Source organism: Perca flavescens, chromosome 8 (genome assembly GCF_004354835.1).
Source record: "Perca flavescens isolate YP-PL-M2 chromosome 8, PFLA_1.0, whole genome shotgun sequence".
NCBI classification, from domain to species: Eukaryota; Metazoa; Chordata; class Actinopteri; order Perciformes; family Percidae; genus Perca; species Perca flavescens.
This window is the reverse complement of record NC_041338.1, coordinates 34,656,868-34,673,368: the sequence shown is the minus strand read 5'-3', so window position 1 is coordinate 34,673,368 and position 16,501 is coordinate 34,656,868. Positions and strand designations below refer to the sequence as shown.

The 16,501-nt window shown below is 40.4% G+C and overlaps 1 protein-coding gene across 3 annotated transcripts in view; it reads left to right on the top strand.

Annotated features, from left to right (window-relative positions):
• The first annotated feature begins 239 nt into the window (after positions 1-239).
• The window catches only part of tdrd12 (tudor domain containing 12), a 31,565-nt gene continuing 15,303 nt past the window's right edge, over positions 240-16,501 (top strand). For 2 of the 3 annotated variants that reach the window (XM_028585749.1, XM_028585747.1), the window contains exons 1-22: positions 240-428; positions 703-756; positions 2,965-3,129; positions 3,373-3,509; positions 4,081-4,200; positions 4,534-4,589; positions 4,758-4,843; positions 7,149-7,332; positions 8,337-8,392; positions 8,477-8,589; positions 8,679-8,744; positions 9,856-9,907; positions 10,233-10,312; positions 11,387-11,446; positions 11,579-11,626; positions 11,856-11,921; positions 12,622-12,685; positions 13,536-13,643; positions 14,199-14,384; positions 14,630-14,783; positions 15,098-15,225; positions 15,967-16,158. In XM_028585749.1, coding sequence (XP_028441550.1) covers positions 733-756; positions 2,965-3,129; positions 3,373-3,509; positions 4,081-4,200; positions 4,534-4,589; positions 4,758-4,843; positions 7,149-7,332; positions 8,337-8,392; positions 8,477-8,589; positions 8,679-8,744; positions 9,856-9,907; positions 10,233-10,312; positions 11,387-11,446; positions 11,579-11,626; positions 11,856-11,921; positions 12,622-12,685; positions 13,536-13,643; positions 14,199-14,384; positions 14,630-14,783; positions 15,098-15,225; positions 15,967-16,158 — 2,145 coding nt within the window. In that variant the 5' untranslated portion in view covers positions 240-428; positions 703-732. The remainder of the gene's footprint in view (positions 429-702; positions 757-2,964; positions 3,130-3,372; positions 3,510-4,080; positions 4,201-4,533; positions 4,590-4,757; positions 4,844-7,148; positions 7,333-8,336; positions 8,393-8,476; positions 8,590-8,678; positions 8,745-9,855; positions 9,908-10,232; positions 10,313-11,386; positions 11,447-11,578; positions 11,627-11,855; positions 11,922-12,621; positions 12,686-13,535; positions 13,644-14,198; positions 14,385-14,629; positions 14,784-15,097; positions 15,226-15,966; positions 16,159-16,501) is intronic. The other variant, XM_028585748.1, reaches the window with a different exon arrangement.

Sequence of the window (16,501 nt, the reverse complement as noted above, 5' to 3'; positions counted from 1 at the left end):
CCGCCTCTTTTATGTGAACGCACGCGCCGCTGGATTGGGAAACCCTGAGTTGACTGAACTAGTTGATAACCAGCGTCGTAGTAAAGGTTATGCGGGACCGCGGTTGTTAGGTTAGGTGAACCCGGATTACTGAAAGAGATCCAGGCCATGTTGATCTTGCTTCGTAGTACAGGCCTCCAACCAACCCATTTTAGATTTGCGTCGGGTGCAAGAGTCATTTATCCCGCCGGTATAATAGCAACAGCGCCCGAGATCCGCCCACAAAGCTACTTGCGTTTCACGTTTGATATAGTCTCACTTTGCCAGACCGTCCATGGGCTGCGGAGCGGAGAAGGAAACTGGTGTATCTCCATAGCGACCTCTACCGGATACCTCCATTTTGTGCTTTCCGATTCACCGGCTGTTCCCGTTCAAGAGCTCGGAAACAGGTAGCTACGTTTTACGGGTTAACGTCGATGGAAATAAACAAAGAATATAAAACATTGCCTAAAATGAACACATGTCGAATCCGGCTCTATCTAGGTGCATTTCTAGGTTTGGTTTTCATTGAACTAACGTTAGTGTAAAACGCCGGTTAGCCGACGTCAACGTTAGCTAACGTTAGCTTTTAGCTTGACAGGCGCGCGGGTCAGTCTTTGATCTTAAATTGGCTTAACTGCAGCAAAATCAGATAATTAGCTAACTTTTTGTGCTTTCTTACAGTGTCTGTAAGAAACCGTGCATTGACACACAATGCTGGAAATATCACATTTGAAGGTAAGTGAGCTTTTACTAAGTTAACTATCAATATGTGCTAGCTAGCTAGCTAACGTCGTGGGCATTGGCGGTCGATACTTATCTAGCTAACTAGCTAGGGCGTGATGCGGTTGAGAAAAACGTTAGAAGGGTTTTGGGGGTTTCCATCATGTCTCGTTCATGTGAGTCGATTTAAAAACTTTTTATTAAAGAAATAACTTGACTCACCAAAATCTATGGCTGCTAAAACGCTCTGTCCGGGGCCTTACGTTGCAATTTTCTTAAACGTTAAAACGTGGATATAAAATCAACCCGCCATGCATTGAGATGAGGCACATTCACTGTCCTTTGCCCGGTTAACTCGTGTGTTATCCTCGTCAAATTAGACCCGTTTTCAGAGTGTTTTTTATTTTTATTTTTTTTATTTTTTTATATCAAACAATGGTTTCTTACAACAAGATTGCCCCAAAATAACTAGGATACATGCATGTACGTTGTATATAACCCATACAACACATACATCCATGCATCCATGTTCTTCACAGGTAAGATTAATGATTACATCTACTGAATTTTGGTTGATTTTAATTTCACAGCATTTGAAAAACATTTTTTAAACTGTTTCAAAACAGCATCCTGACCAAACTCTGACATAAACCAGTCTGTGATTCACTCATCATCTGATCTATTCTATTAGTCAAAAATAATTCATAATATCTGCTTTTTTTTTTTTCAAACTCAAAAATCAGGTATGTCATTTAAATTAGGTTTATTTACCATGAATAAAAAAAGCGCTGAAAAGAGGGACACATGTTAAAAGTACAGAAAAAGTGAAACAAATGTCAGAAAAACCCAGAATGACAGGTTCATGGCCAACGGTGAAGACAACACAAGGGTTAAACCATTGCCATTTAGTTTTATTACTCAGAGTATCCATAGGGGGTCAATATTAGTTATATAATAATGACAATTATAAAACTAATATTGACCAAAGGAGTGATTACATACATTTGGTGGAATACATATAAGACAGATGTGTGTTATACAATCATAGGCCTACTTGTCAGAAAGTAGACACTATATTGATTGGCTATAAATGGATTACATCGAAATGGATTTCTTTCCATTGACAGTCATAATTCCCAAACCTTCACTGGCACAAAATACAGAATAACACAAATGGTTGAGATCATCTGTAAATGATCTGCCTGTTTTACAGTCTTGGACCAACAGGTGGTTTTGTGCACATTATGTCTTGAGAAATGAACCCTTTTGTGAACCAATTAGTTGATTTGATATTTTTTCGGATCCCCATTAGCTGATGCAGAACATGAGCTACTTTTCCTGGGGTCCACACAAACAAAAAACATGACAACAGATAAGACATTTACAGACAAAACGACCACATGAAATAAGAATAGTATAACTAACAATATTGTTTCTAGCAAACATAACTATACATATTCCTCTTCATGTACTCTTATTAGAGGGTGACAATTTTTCGGGAGTCACGTGAGTCACTTTCACTGTCGGTAACGTGTTCGGGACGGATAAAGCATAGAAATCAACGGGATAGCGGGATGGAGCCGGAAATTAAATTAGAAAAAAATGACGCTGCAATGCGGTGAGTGTGCACAAAGGTTGTGCGGCATTTCGTTTTAGAAAAGAGAACTACTTACAACTCACAATATGTTTGTTGATTGGGAATACTGTGACCCCCGGATTTTGCAGGAAAGGGTTTTGGGGGGGGCAGTCATGTGATCGGGATGTGACGGGAGTATTTTCGTGGGATGGGAGCGACAATTGATTCCTGTGTCACCCTCTAACTCTTGCACTAAATTCATAAGAACTGCATATACAAAAGTGAAATCTTAAAACCTATTTGTTTACATGTAAATATTCCTATACATAAAAGTTACAAAATGTAGTTATGGTGAGCTGAAATACAGCTTTTGCATCACATTTTCATACAGATGTGGAGGCGGCAAATAGCATATGTGGACCCATCTGTGGTAGTTTTAACTTGGCACCATAAGCCCATATACACTATTTTGCTGGTTTGACAGTCTCTAATCTTCTGGGAAGGCTTTCCATTTTCATTATTTACTATGAAATTTGAGTGGGAACCAAACAAGCATTATATGACTGTAAATCATGCGAAGCGTGTGTATATCTGTAAAATTTGACCCAGTCCTGGTGCCTCCTTCGAAAACATTTCTTTCTCTGCAGATTGAGAGCCCGTCCTGCCTCTGGGGTCGGGTTGTTCGGGGGCCCGGCAGTGATGCAGAGACCACAGAGCAGTACGACAAACTGCTGACTCGGATGAACCTCTTCTACCACGACGTCACTCAGGACCTGCGCAAGCTGAAGCCCTCAATGTTAGAGGAGGGACAGGTAATGCAACATCTGTAGTACGTGTTCTTGTGACAAATTGGGCGTAAGTTGGGCTGGAGAGGAGCATTTGATGTAGGGCTTGGCAATATATCTATTCTATCGACATCGATCTATGAGGCTAGAGATCATCTTACATTTTTGATATTGTGATATGACGTGTTGTCTTTTCCTGGTTTTAAAGGTTGCATTACAGTAAAATGATTTGGTTTTCTGAACATACCAGATTACTGTATTTTCTCTCAGGTGTGTGTGGTGTACTGGTCAGCGAGGAAGTCGTGGTGCCGGGCCGTGGTGGAGTCGATCTTTATGGATTCGTTGTCCTGTCAGGCTCGCTGCCTCCTGGTCGACCACGGAGAGCGAGTCGTCATCCCCTCGGACCAGTAAGACCAGAACTGTACCAGTCCTCAACCCTGGACCACTGCCATTTCACCAGATTACTCTAAAGAGTACAATACAAGACTGTTTTGATTAGAAGGCACTTAATTGCATCACAGCTTTTGTGAGTTTGTCTGTAATTGTTGCGGGCAAAAATCCTTGATTATGCGGCACGTTTTCTTAAAAAATGTGATGGAATATGCGGGATATTTATGCCATGAAATTGCGGGAACTTGCAAAAATTGCAGGTTGGTGAAAAAGCGGAAAAAAATCGGCAATTTATGCGGCAAAAATGCGGCGTATTTGAAAAAATAAATATGTGGACTTTGGCTAATTATGCATTGAATTATGCAATCGCACAATCATGTTTCTCTGGAGGACATATATATATATATATATATATATATATATATATATATATATATATATATATATATATATATATATATATATATATATATATAAAAATAAACACACTTTTTAGTTTCAATTTTTTTTTTTGCAGACCTGAGAGATGTTTGTGTGTCTGTGCTGTTTTGATTTTCAACTTTTGTGTTTTCGTCTCGGTCTGACAAGGATCCGAATCGCTATGGAGCCCTTCCTCCAGCTGCCTTTCTGGGTGAGAAAGTTCCACCTGGCGGGCATCAAGCCAAAAACCCTGCGAGTGTCCGTCTTTGAGAAGGCGCCAGAGCTCATGTAAGAACAAACTCACTGCCTACAACTGAACTGTTGATGGATTAGTGAAGCACGCTACACACACTATTTAGGATATCCACAGTTCCAGTTTTTCTCCTTTAGTGATGTTAAATCCAATACACTTTTTGTCAACTTCATCAAATATCTCGTCACAATCACATAGCTCTATATTTTTTGTCTGCCCTTGTATTTGTTTGGCATTTGAGTTCAAATATCAACAATCTTTGCATCTCAGCATTGCGTACTGCACCTTTTTAACCAACTTCATCTGTTTACATATATTTCTACTGTAAATTCACTTTTAACTCGATGCTTTGTTCTTTTCCTCTGCAGTCCGTCCACTCAATGGGACAGCTCTGCTACACTCTACCTGCACAACCTGCTGCAAGGTGATCAACATGGCAAATAGATGAACAACTGTGGTTTTCTTCTGTAGATTTAACTTACTGCAATCAAAACGTGTGGTGTTCTAAACTGCTTAGCGATGAAACTATACTATAAAACATATTTCCAAACTTGGGGAGTCATTCTGATTTGAGGTTGCTTCCTTCCACCAGCGTCGACGCAGACAGAGGCCGTGTTGCTTGAATCCAAGTCGGACTCCACATCTATTGAGCTGTACCTGACCGTAAGGAACGTGAAGGTGAACTTTGACCCCTTGGTGTAAAATTTAGCAAGTCGCATTAATTTAGAAAAAGAACTTCAAACATTAAGTTTAAAATGAGTGTTATACAGACAAATATACATAAAATCTTCCTAAACTCGTGGCTAGGTTAGCTCAGTTGGGAGAGCAGGTGCACATATATAGAGGTTTACGCAATGGCCGCGGGTTCGATTCTGACCTGCGGCCCTGTGCTGCATGTCATTACCCCGGTCTCTCCCCTTTTCATGTCTTAATCTGTCCTATATAAATAATAATAAAAAAAAACTTCCCTAAATTAGCTACTTTTTTTTTTTATAAATGTTTGTGCATTTCTGCCTTTATTGGACAGGAAAGCAGAGAGATATGGAACAGGGGAGAGAGGGGAAGACATGCAGGAAAACCGTCACAGGTTGAATTCCAACCCTGGACCTTCTGCGTCGAGGAATAAACATCTCCACGTGTGCGCCTGCTCTACCAACTAAGCTAAACGGCCACTGAATTTTCTACTTTAAAGGTGCAATATGTAATATTGTATGTAATACTGGCAGCTAGCGGTTAAAATAGTTACTGCACTATTAATTCAAAATACTGGAGAGTCGTCTCCCCCGCCCCCTCCTGCCCAGACTCGAAGTTCACGGGGGTTGCCAGGCTGAGACCGCAGCATTCACAACAATGTTGCTGGACGCTTTTCTCACATAGCCAGACATTACTCCACAGCACAGCGGAGTAGCTAACGTTAGATGCTTGTCTCACATAGCCAGACATTACTCCACAGCACAGCGGAGTAGCTAACGTTAGATGCTGGCTATATTGAACTACACGTTGTAAACAGCCATGGGCTGCTTGCCTGGTCCTCCCGGTAACGTTAGCTAGCAGTTAGCATGGCGGCGTTAGCCAGGACCAGTCGGGATCACTTTACTGGCTATGTCTCAATTGTTTTTGCGAGTAACCAACTCGGGTACTCTAGCTATATAATTCAATGTGAGTACACAAATGTTGAAATGACAAAAAATGCCCATCCCTAGCTGCTGTGATAAATTAGCATGAAGCTAATGCTTACCTGTTCAGGAGAAAATAAGCCAACTCTGCGTCCTTTTGGGCTCTAAGCTGTCTCCGTCTTTCAAATACATCTCCAATATTTACCAGGGGGTTGTTACGTCTCTGGTCACGCAACCGTTAGAAACATGCTGTTTTCTTTTTTTTTATGTCATGTAGAATCTATCTCCGTTGATCCTGTTCGTTTGTTTGCTGCTTTCATGGCTGTACTAACGTTACAGCTGTAGCGCGCTGGGTTTACGTTTTTACAGGTATATCTGGCAACCCGGCCTGCCTGTCAAACTGGGCCGTTGATAACAACACACAGATCAAAACATAAATTTCGTCACGGAATGTAAATTTCAAAAAGAAAAAAATACTGACATTAGCATTGTTGTCAGAAAAGATAGTGTTTTCAGTTTAACATGTTTCCTAAATATCTGATGAGGCAATGGTGTCATTTTTGGATTTATTACAGTACAAATATTACATATTGGACCTTTTAAAGTGATGGTTCGGAGTAATTTCACCCTAGGGTCCTTTGCACCATAACCTTGAGCCAAACACAATAAGCTTTTTTTTTCACCTGGGTCGAACATTGGACGAGTTAGCGTTATCAGCTGAATAGCTTAGTGCAGGCGCTAATGGATCCATGTTTGTATCTCGTAAATTACCCCACTAATAATACCCGAAATGATACCAAACTTCTACACTAGTACAAATAGGTTATGTACTCATAAAACTCTGGATTGGAAAGTTTGTAAGTACACCAGAAGTTATTTACATAAACTTCTGGTGTACTTAACAAACTTTCACGTTTTATGAGTGCATAACCTATTTGTACTAGTGTAGAAGTTTGGTATCATTTCGGGCATTATAAGTGGGGTAATGTACAAGAGACTCTCGGATCCATTAGCCCCTGCACTAAGCTATTCAGCTGATAACGCTAACTCGTCCAATGCTAGACCCAGGTGAAAAAAGCTTCTTGGGGGGAGGTTGTTTGGCTCGAGGTCAAGGTGCAAAGGACTCTAGGGTGAAATTACTCCGAACCATCACTTTAAGTCTCGTCTTAAGATATACCTCAGAAATCAGCATCTTTATCTTAACGTTGTTGACAACATCCGGTTTTCATCGGCTATGCTCTTGTTTTTTGCTTATGTTTGACAGCCATATCCTTGTGCATTTCTTTTTTTTTTTTTTTTTTTTTTTTTAAATCAGCTTGTTTTTTCTACACATAGTGAAAAGAATCACCAGTATTTTGATTTTTCAGATCTGTGTGAATGACGATCTGGTGACCAAGAAGTTTGCGTACTATAGCAGAGAGTCAGCTGACAGCAACGGCCTGGACGAGGTGGACACACATCCTGTCATGTTGTCCTACAGCATCTTAACCCAGACTGTCGGCACAGACGTCAAAGAAAAGAAACCGACAGCCCAAACCCAACTATCTCCTGGTAAACGCGCAGAGGCAGTTATCTATCTATCGATAGATACTGCCAGCAGTATAGTGGTACTTATTGTGAAGAAACTGCACATACTGTGTGTCTGTGTGTCTGTCTGTCCTATCTATCTATCTATCTATCGATTGATCAATCGATCGATTGATGTAGTGCTTCTGCTGTTGTGAAAAAATGTTCCCTTGCCAAATTTGAAGAAATCGACCCGATCGATCGATGGTGTTTTGCAGTTTCAATAGTAACTGCTGCAGCTTCCACCCGCTACATTTGCAAGTTTAAAAATACATTGGTGGTCCTGTAGCCTCAGCTCCGTAGTAATGAGGGTGACAGTTGTGTGTGAATAAGTGCCCAGCTATCCACACTCAACATTTTGGCTGTTTTGTGTGCAACATCTGGGTACTCGCAGTGCACTTAATGTGGCCACGCTTCGTCCGTGTGAACGCGCTAAAAATAGCAAGTGTAAGTACAGAAATGCGTGATTTGAGACAGCAATACTTTGACATGGTTTACACCACACTGAGTATCTGCATATGTAGACACATCCCCATGTACAGTCAGGTTATAAATTGCGGTCATACATTTTTGGCTACATGCAGACACTGGCAGACGTGTGCATGACAAATACTGGAGCAACACTGGAGTTTGTTATGCTTTTAAGGCTCCCTCCTCTCCACACGTGGTGAATCCTCCACACACAATTTGGGGTGTTGGACCTTTTATTTAATGATTAGAGCTGATATATTTTCCAATTTTAAGTCTCAAAGTGACTCGGTTTGCTTTCAAACAATCCTCATAAATTACAATGTTGCTGTTAAGTGTGGATTTAGTTTCACTGCAGCTTTGGGCAGCTTGGTTTCACATCAATTATTTGTAATGAGATCTAAACAGATGCTGGTTTTCAGCTATTTCATCAAGCTTTAATTATAATAGGAAACAAAATGGTGGTGTGAATCCGTTTTACATTTGCATTCAGACTGACTCTAATCTGGTTTAACCCTCAGTGATGTCACAAAATCTGACTGCAGTTGATTGGCTGACGGCTCCCTCTACACCTCAGGTCAGCAGCTCTGCTCACTGTGTTACTGTCGGTTCCCCAGTAAACATCCACACATCCTCACCTCTGGCTTCTCTGCTGCTTTAGAGCCAACAACATCAGCTGAACGCCTTCGAGGAAGGCAGCAGGTCAACGCTCACAGACGGACATCTGTCTCCAGGCAGCCAGTCAAAGAACGGCCCAGACACTGCTGCTGTGCGGTAAGCGCACATTTGATTCAGTTCAGCAGTTTACTGTTGAACAGAGATAACTTATCAATCTAAGTTAACCGACCTGCTCTCATGTTCAGTGATTCGTCGGAGGATACAGACTCGTCTTTGGCTGCAGCCCTGACCAAAAATCTCAGTCTGTTCAGGTAAGAATTAAACTCAATCACATACAGTACTTCTCACGGGACTGGCTGAAATCAACCGCACGGTTCATGACTGGTTGATACTCGCATAGTCTATATCGACGACGTTTCATTTCAGGGATTGTTCTGTAAATTCCGCCGGTTGTTCGTAATTTTCGTCCGGATGTCCGTTACCTTCCTTATTTTTTGTGTTGCTGTTCTAACCTCGGGTGGATTTCTGAGGACTATGGTTAACTGCTCCTCAGATCTCTGCAGGGTAAATCCAGACAGCTACAGTACAGGCCAAAAGTTTGGACACACCTTCTCATTCAATGGGTTCCTTTATTTTCATGACTATTTACATTGTAGATTCTCACTGAAGGCATCAAAACTATGAATGAACACATATGGAATTATGTACTTAACAAAAAAGTGTGAAATAACTGAAAACATGTCTTATATTTTAGATTCTTCAAAGTAGCCACCCTTTGCTTTTTTTGATAACTCTGCAAACCCTTGGTGTTCTCTCAATGAGCTTCATGAGGTAGTCACCTGAAATGGTTTTACCTTCACAGGTGTGCTTTGTCAGGGTTCATTAGTGGAATTTTCCCCCTTATTAATAAAAAAGCAAAGGGTGGCTACTTTGAAGAATCTAAAATATAAGACATGTTTTCAGTTATTTCACACTTTTTTGTTAAGTACATAATTCCATATGTGTTCATTCATAGTTTTGATGCCTTCAGTGAGAATCTACAATGTAAATAGTCATGAAAATAAAAAGGAAACGCATTGAATGAGAAGGTGTGTCCAAACTTTTGTCCTGTACTGTAGCTAGACTATCTGTCCAATCTGAGTTTTCTGTTGCACGACTAAAAACTACTTTTGAACTTACACGTTCCACCAAAACAAATTCCTTCCCGAGACTATTTAGCAGAGGAACCGTGGCTCCGTCCGGTGCTTAGCGCCGCCCATGATGATTGTGATTGGTTTAAAGAAATGCCAATAAACCAGAGCATGTTTTTCTCCCATCCCAGAATGCTGTGTGGACTAGCCAGACCCTCCTCCGCATTGCTGTGGAGGGCGGTCTGGCAATTGAGAAACTAATACTCAAAAGAACATTTCCCATAACCAACAGGTTCCTGAAGTTTCTGAATCCTAACAGCAGCTACCAGCAGGCGGCTCCAAGTGTGAGTACATGCCCAACACAGGAAGTGTTTCTCAAGCTAAATGGCAGAACCTTTTAGAATTAAAGCTCTGGTACAGTTTTAAGCATAATTTTGACACCCTCCCACAGCTGTAAGTTATATCCACAGGGGTCTAAACTCCTGGAGGCCTGTTGTTTGGGAATTTATCTTTCTCCTATTTATTTTTTTCCCCCCTGTCCACTCTAATGGATTGCACACACATGTGGTTGTTGGGTTTCTTGTGGGTTTCACCTGTACTATTTGGTCAATAATTCCTCAACGATAAATCTAGATTTAAAAGTGAGTTTTTTTTGTTTTGTTTTTCCAGGTCAGTCAGCATGAAGAGCTAAAAGACTGTCGACCTGAAGAAACGACTGCCGCCTCTGCCGCCTGCACACAACAGGAAGTGTATGCTGACAGTACACCTTCAACATTAACTCAGTTGATTAAAATTACACGAGGAGGTTGAGAATTAAACATTCCGTGCTCCTCGATGATTCAACTTATTGTTACTGACAGCATTAATATATATAGATATTAAATTGCGCAATAAACGCATCGCGAAAGGCCGTGCCATATCGCTAAAGACACTCAGAGGGTCTTTGAGTTAATTGAAAGAGTGTCGGCAGAAAACTTTTTTTAATGGTGCCTTTTGCGTTCAGTTTAATGTTCCATTTGTTCAATAAAATGTTGGAAATTATTCCCTTTTTACATTCAACATTCATTTGTTGTATTTAAGCAGAATACTGAAAGCCACAGAAAGGCAGAGCTGAATACACTTTAATATCTGTTTATTTATCGCAAGTAATATCGCTCAAATCGCAAATATTCAACAACATTATCGCATATTTTCCTCATATCCTGCAGCCCTATTTTAAACTATCGATAAATGACTGAGTTTATGGTCTGTAAAAGACATGGACGTTCAGCAGGACGAAGCCAAAAGCCTCCCCAGAGACATTTAAAGACCCATCGTTATCATTCATTGTGACTTGCACTGTACAAGGATATCATTGGAAATTAACATCCATAAATCCACTTAAAAATCATGGGGAAAAAAGTCTTAAGAGTTTACTTAGAACTAGCCTGAGAATCATCACATTTTAAAGTTTTCCGTTGTATGAAAGTAATGCAGTGATTATTAGTCAATTTGCTAAAGGTAAGCAAATGGAAAAAAAAAAAAAAAAAAAAAACTAACCCATAAGTCATATTTCACACTGAGATGATTAATAAACAAAGTAGGATAAGCAGTGCTTTTTGTGCGGAAAAACTCCGGTCCAATTTTAAGCAAGTTTGTTGCATTTAAATTACAAGAGAACCAGTGAGTATTTGGCGATGTTAGAATCACTCCATGTCCTCTAGAGAAATAAATCCAGTCCGAATGGAGCTTAAATCTTTAATTGATTAACGCTTAAGATTGCATACCTATACTCTCTGTACAAAACTACTGCAATGCTTTGGTAATTGTATTTTGTCACACAGATTAATCCCTTCAAACAGTGAGCCTGAAACACAGGACAACCAAGCATTGCTCAGTATGAGGTGAGACTAATTGATGTTTTCTTACTTCAAATGTCAATATTGTCATTGAACTGATTGTGTTTTAATGAAGTGAAGATCAGCAATTAGTAACTGCATTCTTTGGCTTCATTTCTATTTCATTTGCTGAAAAAGTGGAGCTGAGAGCAGTCCGGTTAAACATCTGACCGATGAAGAAACCAGGTACAGTAAAATGTTCTGCACTCGCTGTGTTAAAGCCTTCTTTCCCAACATTAAACCCATATCTGTTACAGCATGACTACAGTACAGTGTGACTATCAGGCGTAAATGTGATCCTGTTAAATTAAATCTTAAAGATAAGATTAAGCGGCTGTCTGCATACCAGACACATTCTCATACCATGTGGAAAGTTAATTTTGTGTGTCCAATTGATCATCTCTCGTTGTTTCAGTAGATCAGGGCAGTCAGGACCAGCAGAGAAGACGTGGAGAAGTGAAGAGGACTGGGTCTGTTCACGGTGAGCTGCCGCTCAGAGGGGAAGGATTCACAAACAAATATGCAGAGTGATGGGTCGATGTTGCATCAACAAAGATACAACCAACCAGGAGTGGTGGTTTCTGACAGAATGCACTAACTGATGATGGCAATGAACTTTTGGTGGCTTGTCAGAACAAAAAATACATTAACCCTTGTGTTGTCTTCACATCAACCATGCAACTTTTAGCTTTTCTGGGACAAAATTTTTATGGCCCTTTTTTGCGATATTTTTGTTGGATTTTTCTTTTCTTTTTTCTAGTTTTTTTGGACACTTCAACGTTCTTTTCTCAATTATATTTTCAAATGCTATAAAATTGAATAAAACACCCAAATTAAATGAAAGTAGTGAACTGATAATTTATTTTACTTGTGAAGAGCGTTGTAGGGAACCATCCCAAATTTCTGATATAGAAATGGGTCAAATTTGACCCTAAGGACAACAGGAGGGTTAACATTATTGTCTTTTCAGTCCTAATTAGTGCAGTGTCCGTGTGGAGCGTGTGCCTGTTAAGAATGGGCTGATTGCTTGGGTCCCAGTATTTATTTTTACAACTTTATCTAACTATAGGCGCGGCTCAGCTAGAGATTTTTTTCGGTTAGCCTTCACATCCAGCTAGCGATGTGGCCCTGGGTGTGTTATATGCAAGGTTTTTTAATTCTGACTGTTGTTTCTGATGCAGATTTCTGGAGTGGTTGAACCCGAAGCCTTTGAACCTTGATCCGGATGCTGCTGCAGATGACACAGTAGGTTTTCTCATCTCATTCTTTAGAAACAGAATGTTTGGTATTGCAGGACCTGCTGCTAAGAGTTTTGGTCTGAAAGTTGTTTGTTGTGGCGACAACCCAAGAGATCCCCAAAAACTGCTCGACAGAAACCATCAAGCAAATCGGTTATGTTGGCTGCCTGTAAATACATGTCAGTTAAGTCAGGAGATTGGCTTATAAAACTTAAAAAAAAAAAAAAAAAAAAAGAAGTTGAAAACTGAAGGTTTATAAGTTTGTTTTTTCTCCATAAAAGTGCATTATTTTGTTAAACTCTAAAAATGTACTTAAACTCTAGTTTATGTGTTGGTCATTTTAGTGAAAGGAAAAAAAACATATTTAACTCAAGTGCAGCTGTTGCTGTGCTTCACCTGAGCTGCAGAGTCTGCTGCTGATGTACCATCAGAACATCAGTCTTTATGATGTTACCACCATATTTACTAGGGCTGCACAATATAGTTTTTTATTGTCATCGCAATATCAACTTGCACAGTAAACTCATCACCTCAGGTTTTTTTGTTAATTGAAGAAAACTGCACTTTAAAGTGTAATTTGCCTGCTTGATAAAGTGTCTTATTTTTTTTTTTTTAGTGGTGCCTTTTATGTTCAGTTTAATGTTCAATTTGTTCAATAAAAGAATGTTAGAAATTATTTTCTTTTATTTGTTTTCAATTCAACAAGAAATTTGTTGTATTTTAGAAGAATACTATAAGAAGCAGAACGGAGTAAACTTTAATATCTTAAGTTGTTATCGCAATATTCAACAACATTGTCGCATATTTTCCTCATATCGTGCACACCTAATATTTACTGTCTCATATGTCTGTCTCAGGTTGTTGCCAGTGATCCCATGAAGAGTGGGATTCTGGTGCACTCTGCCCTCCCCGTGGAGCCCTGCAGCAGCCTGGATGATGGCCCCATCACGGACGCTCTCCGCTGGGTAAACAAGAATGTGCTCTGACTTTTCGTGTGTGTGTGTGTGTGTGTGTGTGTGTGTGTGTGTGTGTGTGTGTGTGTGTGTGTGTGTGTGTGTGTGTGTGTGTGTGTGTGTGTGTGTGTGTGTGTGTGTGTGTGTGTGTGTGTGTGTGTGTGTGTGTGTGTGTGTGTGTGTGTGTGTGTGTGTGTGTGTGTGTGGCCCCATGAGACACCTACCAACTTTTTTTTTGCAATCTAACAAAAGTACAACACTGCATACTTGGGTAAGCAAAAGTGTCACAAATTCAAACGTGTAACGAAAAGGACAATAAATAAAAAAAAATTAAAAATTATTGGTTACAAGCACTCGGCCAATACAAACAACAAAATGATGCATCCTTAGCATGTCTACAACCACAAAAGAGGATTTGCGTTCTTATCCAGGTGAGTAAATGTCTCAGTCTGCGGCCAGATTTTGTCACTGCAAATTGTAACTGGAAGGAAAAGATGCAATCAAAACTTCTTAAGCTACATGTTTCAACTCCACCTGAGTTTGACATGGTGACCTGTATGTCTCCAGGTGTTGCGGAGGAAGCACTACACCACTCTGTCTCCAGCTGAGCGTTACAGCTGGCCAGCTGTGGCTCGAGGATGCAACGCTGTCATCGTTGCGCAAAACGGTGATCAGCCGCTCTGCTACATCGCCCCGCTGCTCACCCACATCCTTCTAAACTCCATCTTCACCTGCCTCACCTCCAACTCAGGGGTGAGTACATCAGAAATGCATTAATTGGCTTATTTTCTTACCTCATTGGAATCTTACTGAATCAAAGGGTCGGTCCCTGCCCTGTCACTGCAATCGTCTCATCCCTTAGTACATTCATGTGGATTCTTTTAGTATCTTTTTTTTGATTGAGTGTTCTGTTGGTCATTTAGTTATTGTAAGACTTCTTGTTTTCAGAGGATTGTGCTCTAATTGTTTGGATCTGTACATTCTGTGTTGATGTTCAGCCCGTAGCAGTGCTGCTGTGTCCAGGCTGGGAGAAAGCCCAGGCGGTGTATGACCTGCTGGAGGAGATTAAGGCCACCAAAGTCCTCCACCCTGCCATCTTGCTGCTGGGTGTCGGCAAAGACGAGGCCAAGGATGTCAGGATCCCCAAAAACTGTGAGCAAAGCAAAGTCTCAGTCCACATATGTTAAGTTATAATAAGTCTTGCTTTGCCAGAACTTCCTCCAAAGGGCTGCGGAGGAGTGTCTGGCTAGTTGACACAGCATTACGGGATTGGAGAAAAACGTGCTCTGGTTCATTGGCATTTCTTTAAACCAATCACAGACATCCGGGCGGCACCGGAGCAATCCCGGAAGTGGATATAGACTAGGTTATAATAGAAAATCCCCAAATGTTTTCTCATAATTAAGTTTATCCTAAACTAAGGTAGTCATATAATTGCCAAGATTTTCTATTTTTAACTTTACCAGGCCTGCTGTTAGTGACCACTCCGTTCAGTTTTGTTTGTCTGCTGTCCTGCCACTGCTTCCTGTTCCTGCGCCTGTCCCACCTCGTGCTGGATGAGGCCGACCAGCTGTTTTCACTCGCTCCAGATCAGGTGACAGTCTGCTCATCATTCACACTCAACAGTTTCTGAGTTACACTAGCTGCTAACAGACTGTTTAATGTTTAGTTTAGGAAGATGGCCTGTTACTGATTCAGATTTATTTATTTACTATTAGGCTACGTTCAGACTTCAGGCAAAAGTGGCACAAATCTTGCCCAGATCTGATTCTTTTTCAAATCAGATTCAGACCACTTCCATATGTGGTCCTGAATCAGGATTTTTTTTTTTTTTGTTTTGAATAAACTGCATCTCTGTGAAGGTATTCACAATGCAGTCCCACCACTCCTGGCTTCGTCTCTGCATCCACACAGACCTCCGTAGTGAATTTGCAGCCATAACCCTGCAAAAGGCCAAAATAGCCAATTTGTCTCTCTTTCTCTTCATTCTTCTCCTCCTCAGCACCTGCTCATTAATGTTATGGCTGCCATTACACAAACATTTTGAAATAAAAGCACTAAATGCTTCCTTCCTCCATAACCTTCCTAACTGTAGTGCGACAGCGTGCTACGTCTGATGTCATTGTTCTTTTGTGCATGCAGGTTCAAAACTGCACCTAATCCACATATTATCCTTATTTTATGTCTTAAGACTATTTCCAGTATTTTTTATAACCCTGTTATTTTCTAAACTTTCAAAGTTATTTCATGAATAGTTGCATCAACATCTTCTGCCTTTCCACCCAAAGTAAAACATTTCTACATATTTCTTTACACATGCATGTTCTCCTGTTAGATGGCGACCATTTTACAACATTTTCAGAAGGTGATAACCAGCGAGGAGAAGGTTTCATGTCCTCAGCAGCTCGTCGCTGTGGCAAAAAAATGGAGCGGTCACATGGAGGGTTTGTTGGCCAATCACATGCCGTGCCCCAGCATTGTGATGACTGTCCCCGAGGAGGCTGCTCTCTATGGTGACGTTCACCAGGTCAGTTCCAATTATCACCAATAATTACAACTTTATGTTGATCCTATATCCTTAAATGTTTTATTCAACAACATTCTAAGGCGTGTAAAAAGATGCAAACAGTGTATTAAAATAACTTTATTTAGACTGATAAAAACTGATCTGATAATGTTGATCGCATTAATGATGATCACAATCTAAGCCTTGAAAGTTTTGAAAAGAAATGTTGAGTTAATTTAAAGGTCAACATAATTGTGAATTACTTGTTGTTTTATGTGTACTTGTTCTTAAAGGTGCCCTGCCACACAAAACCGTTTATACTTAAATTTTTTGAAATACAGTATGTTGGGTCCTTATGCGTATG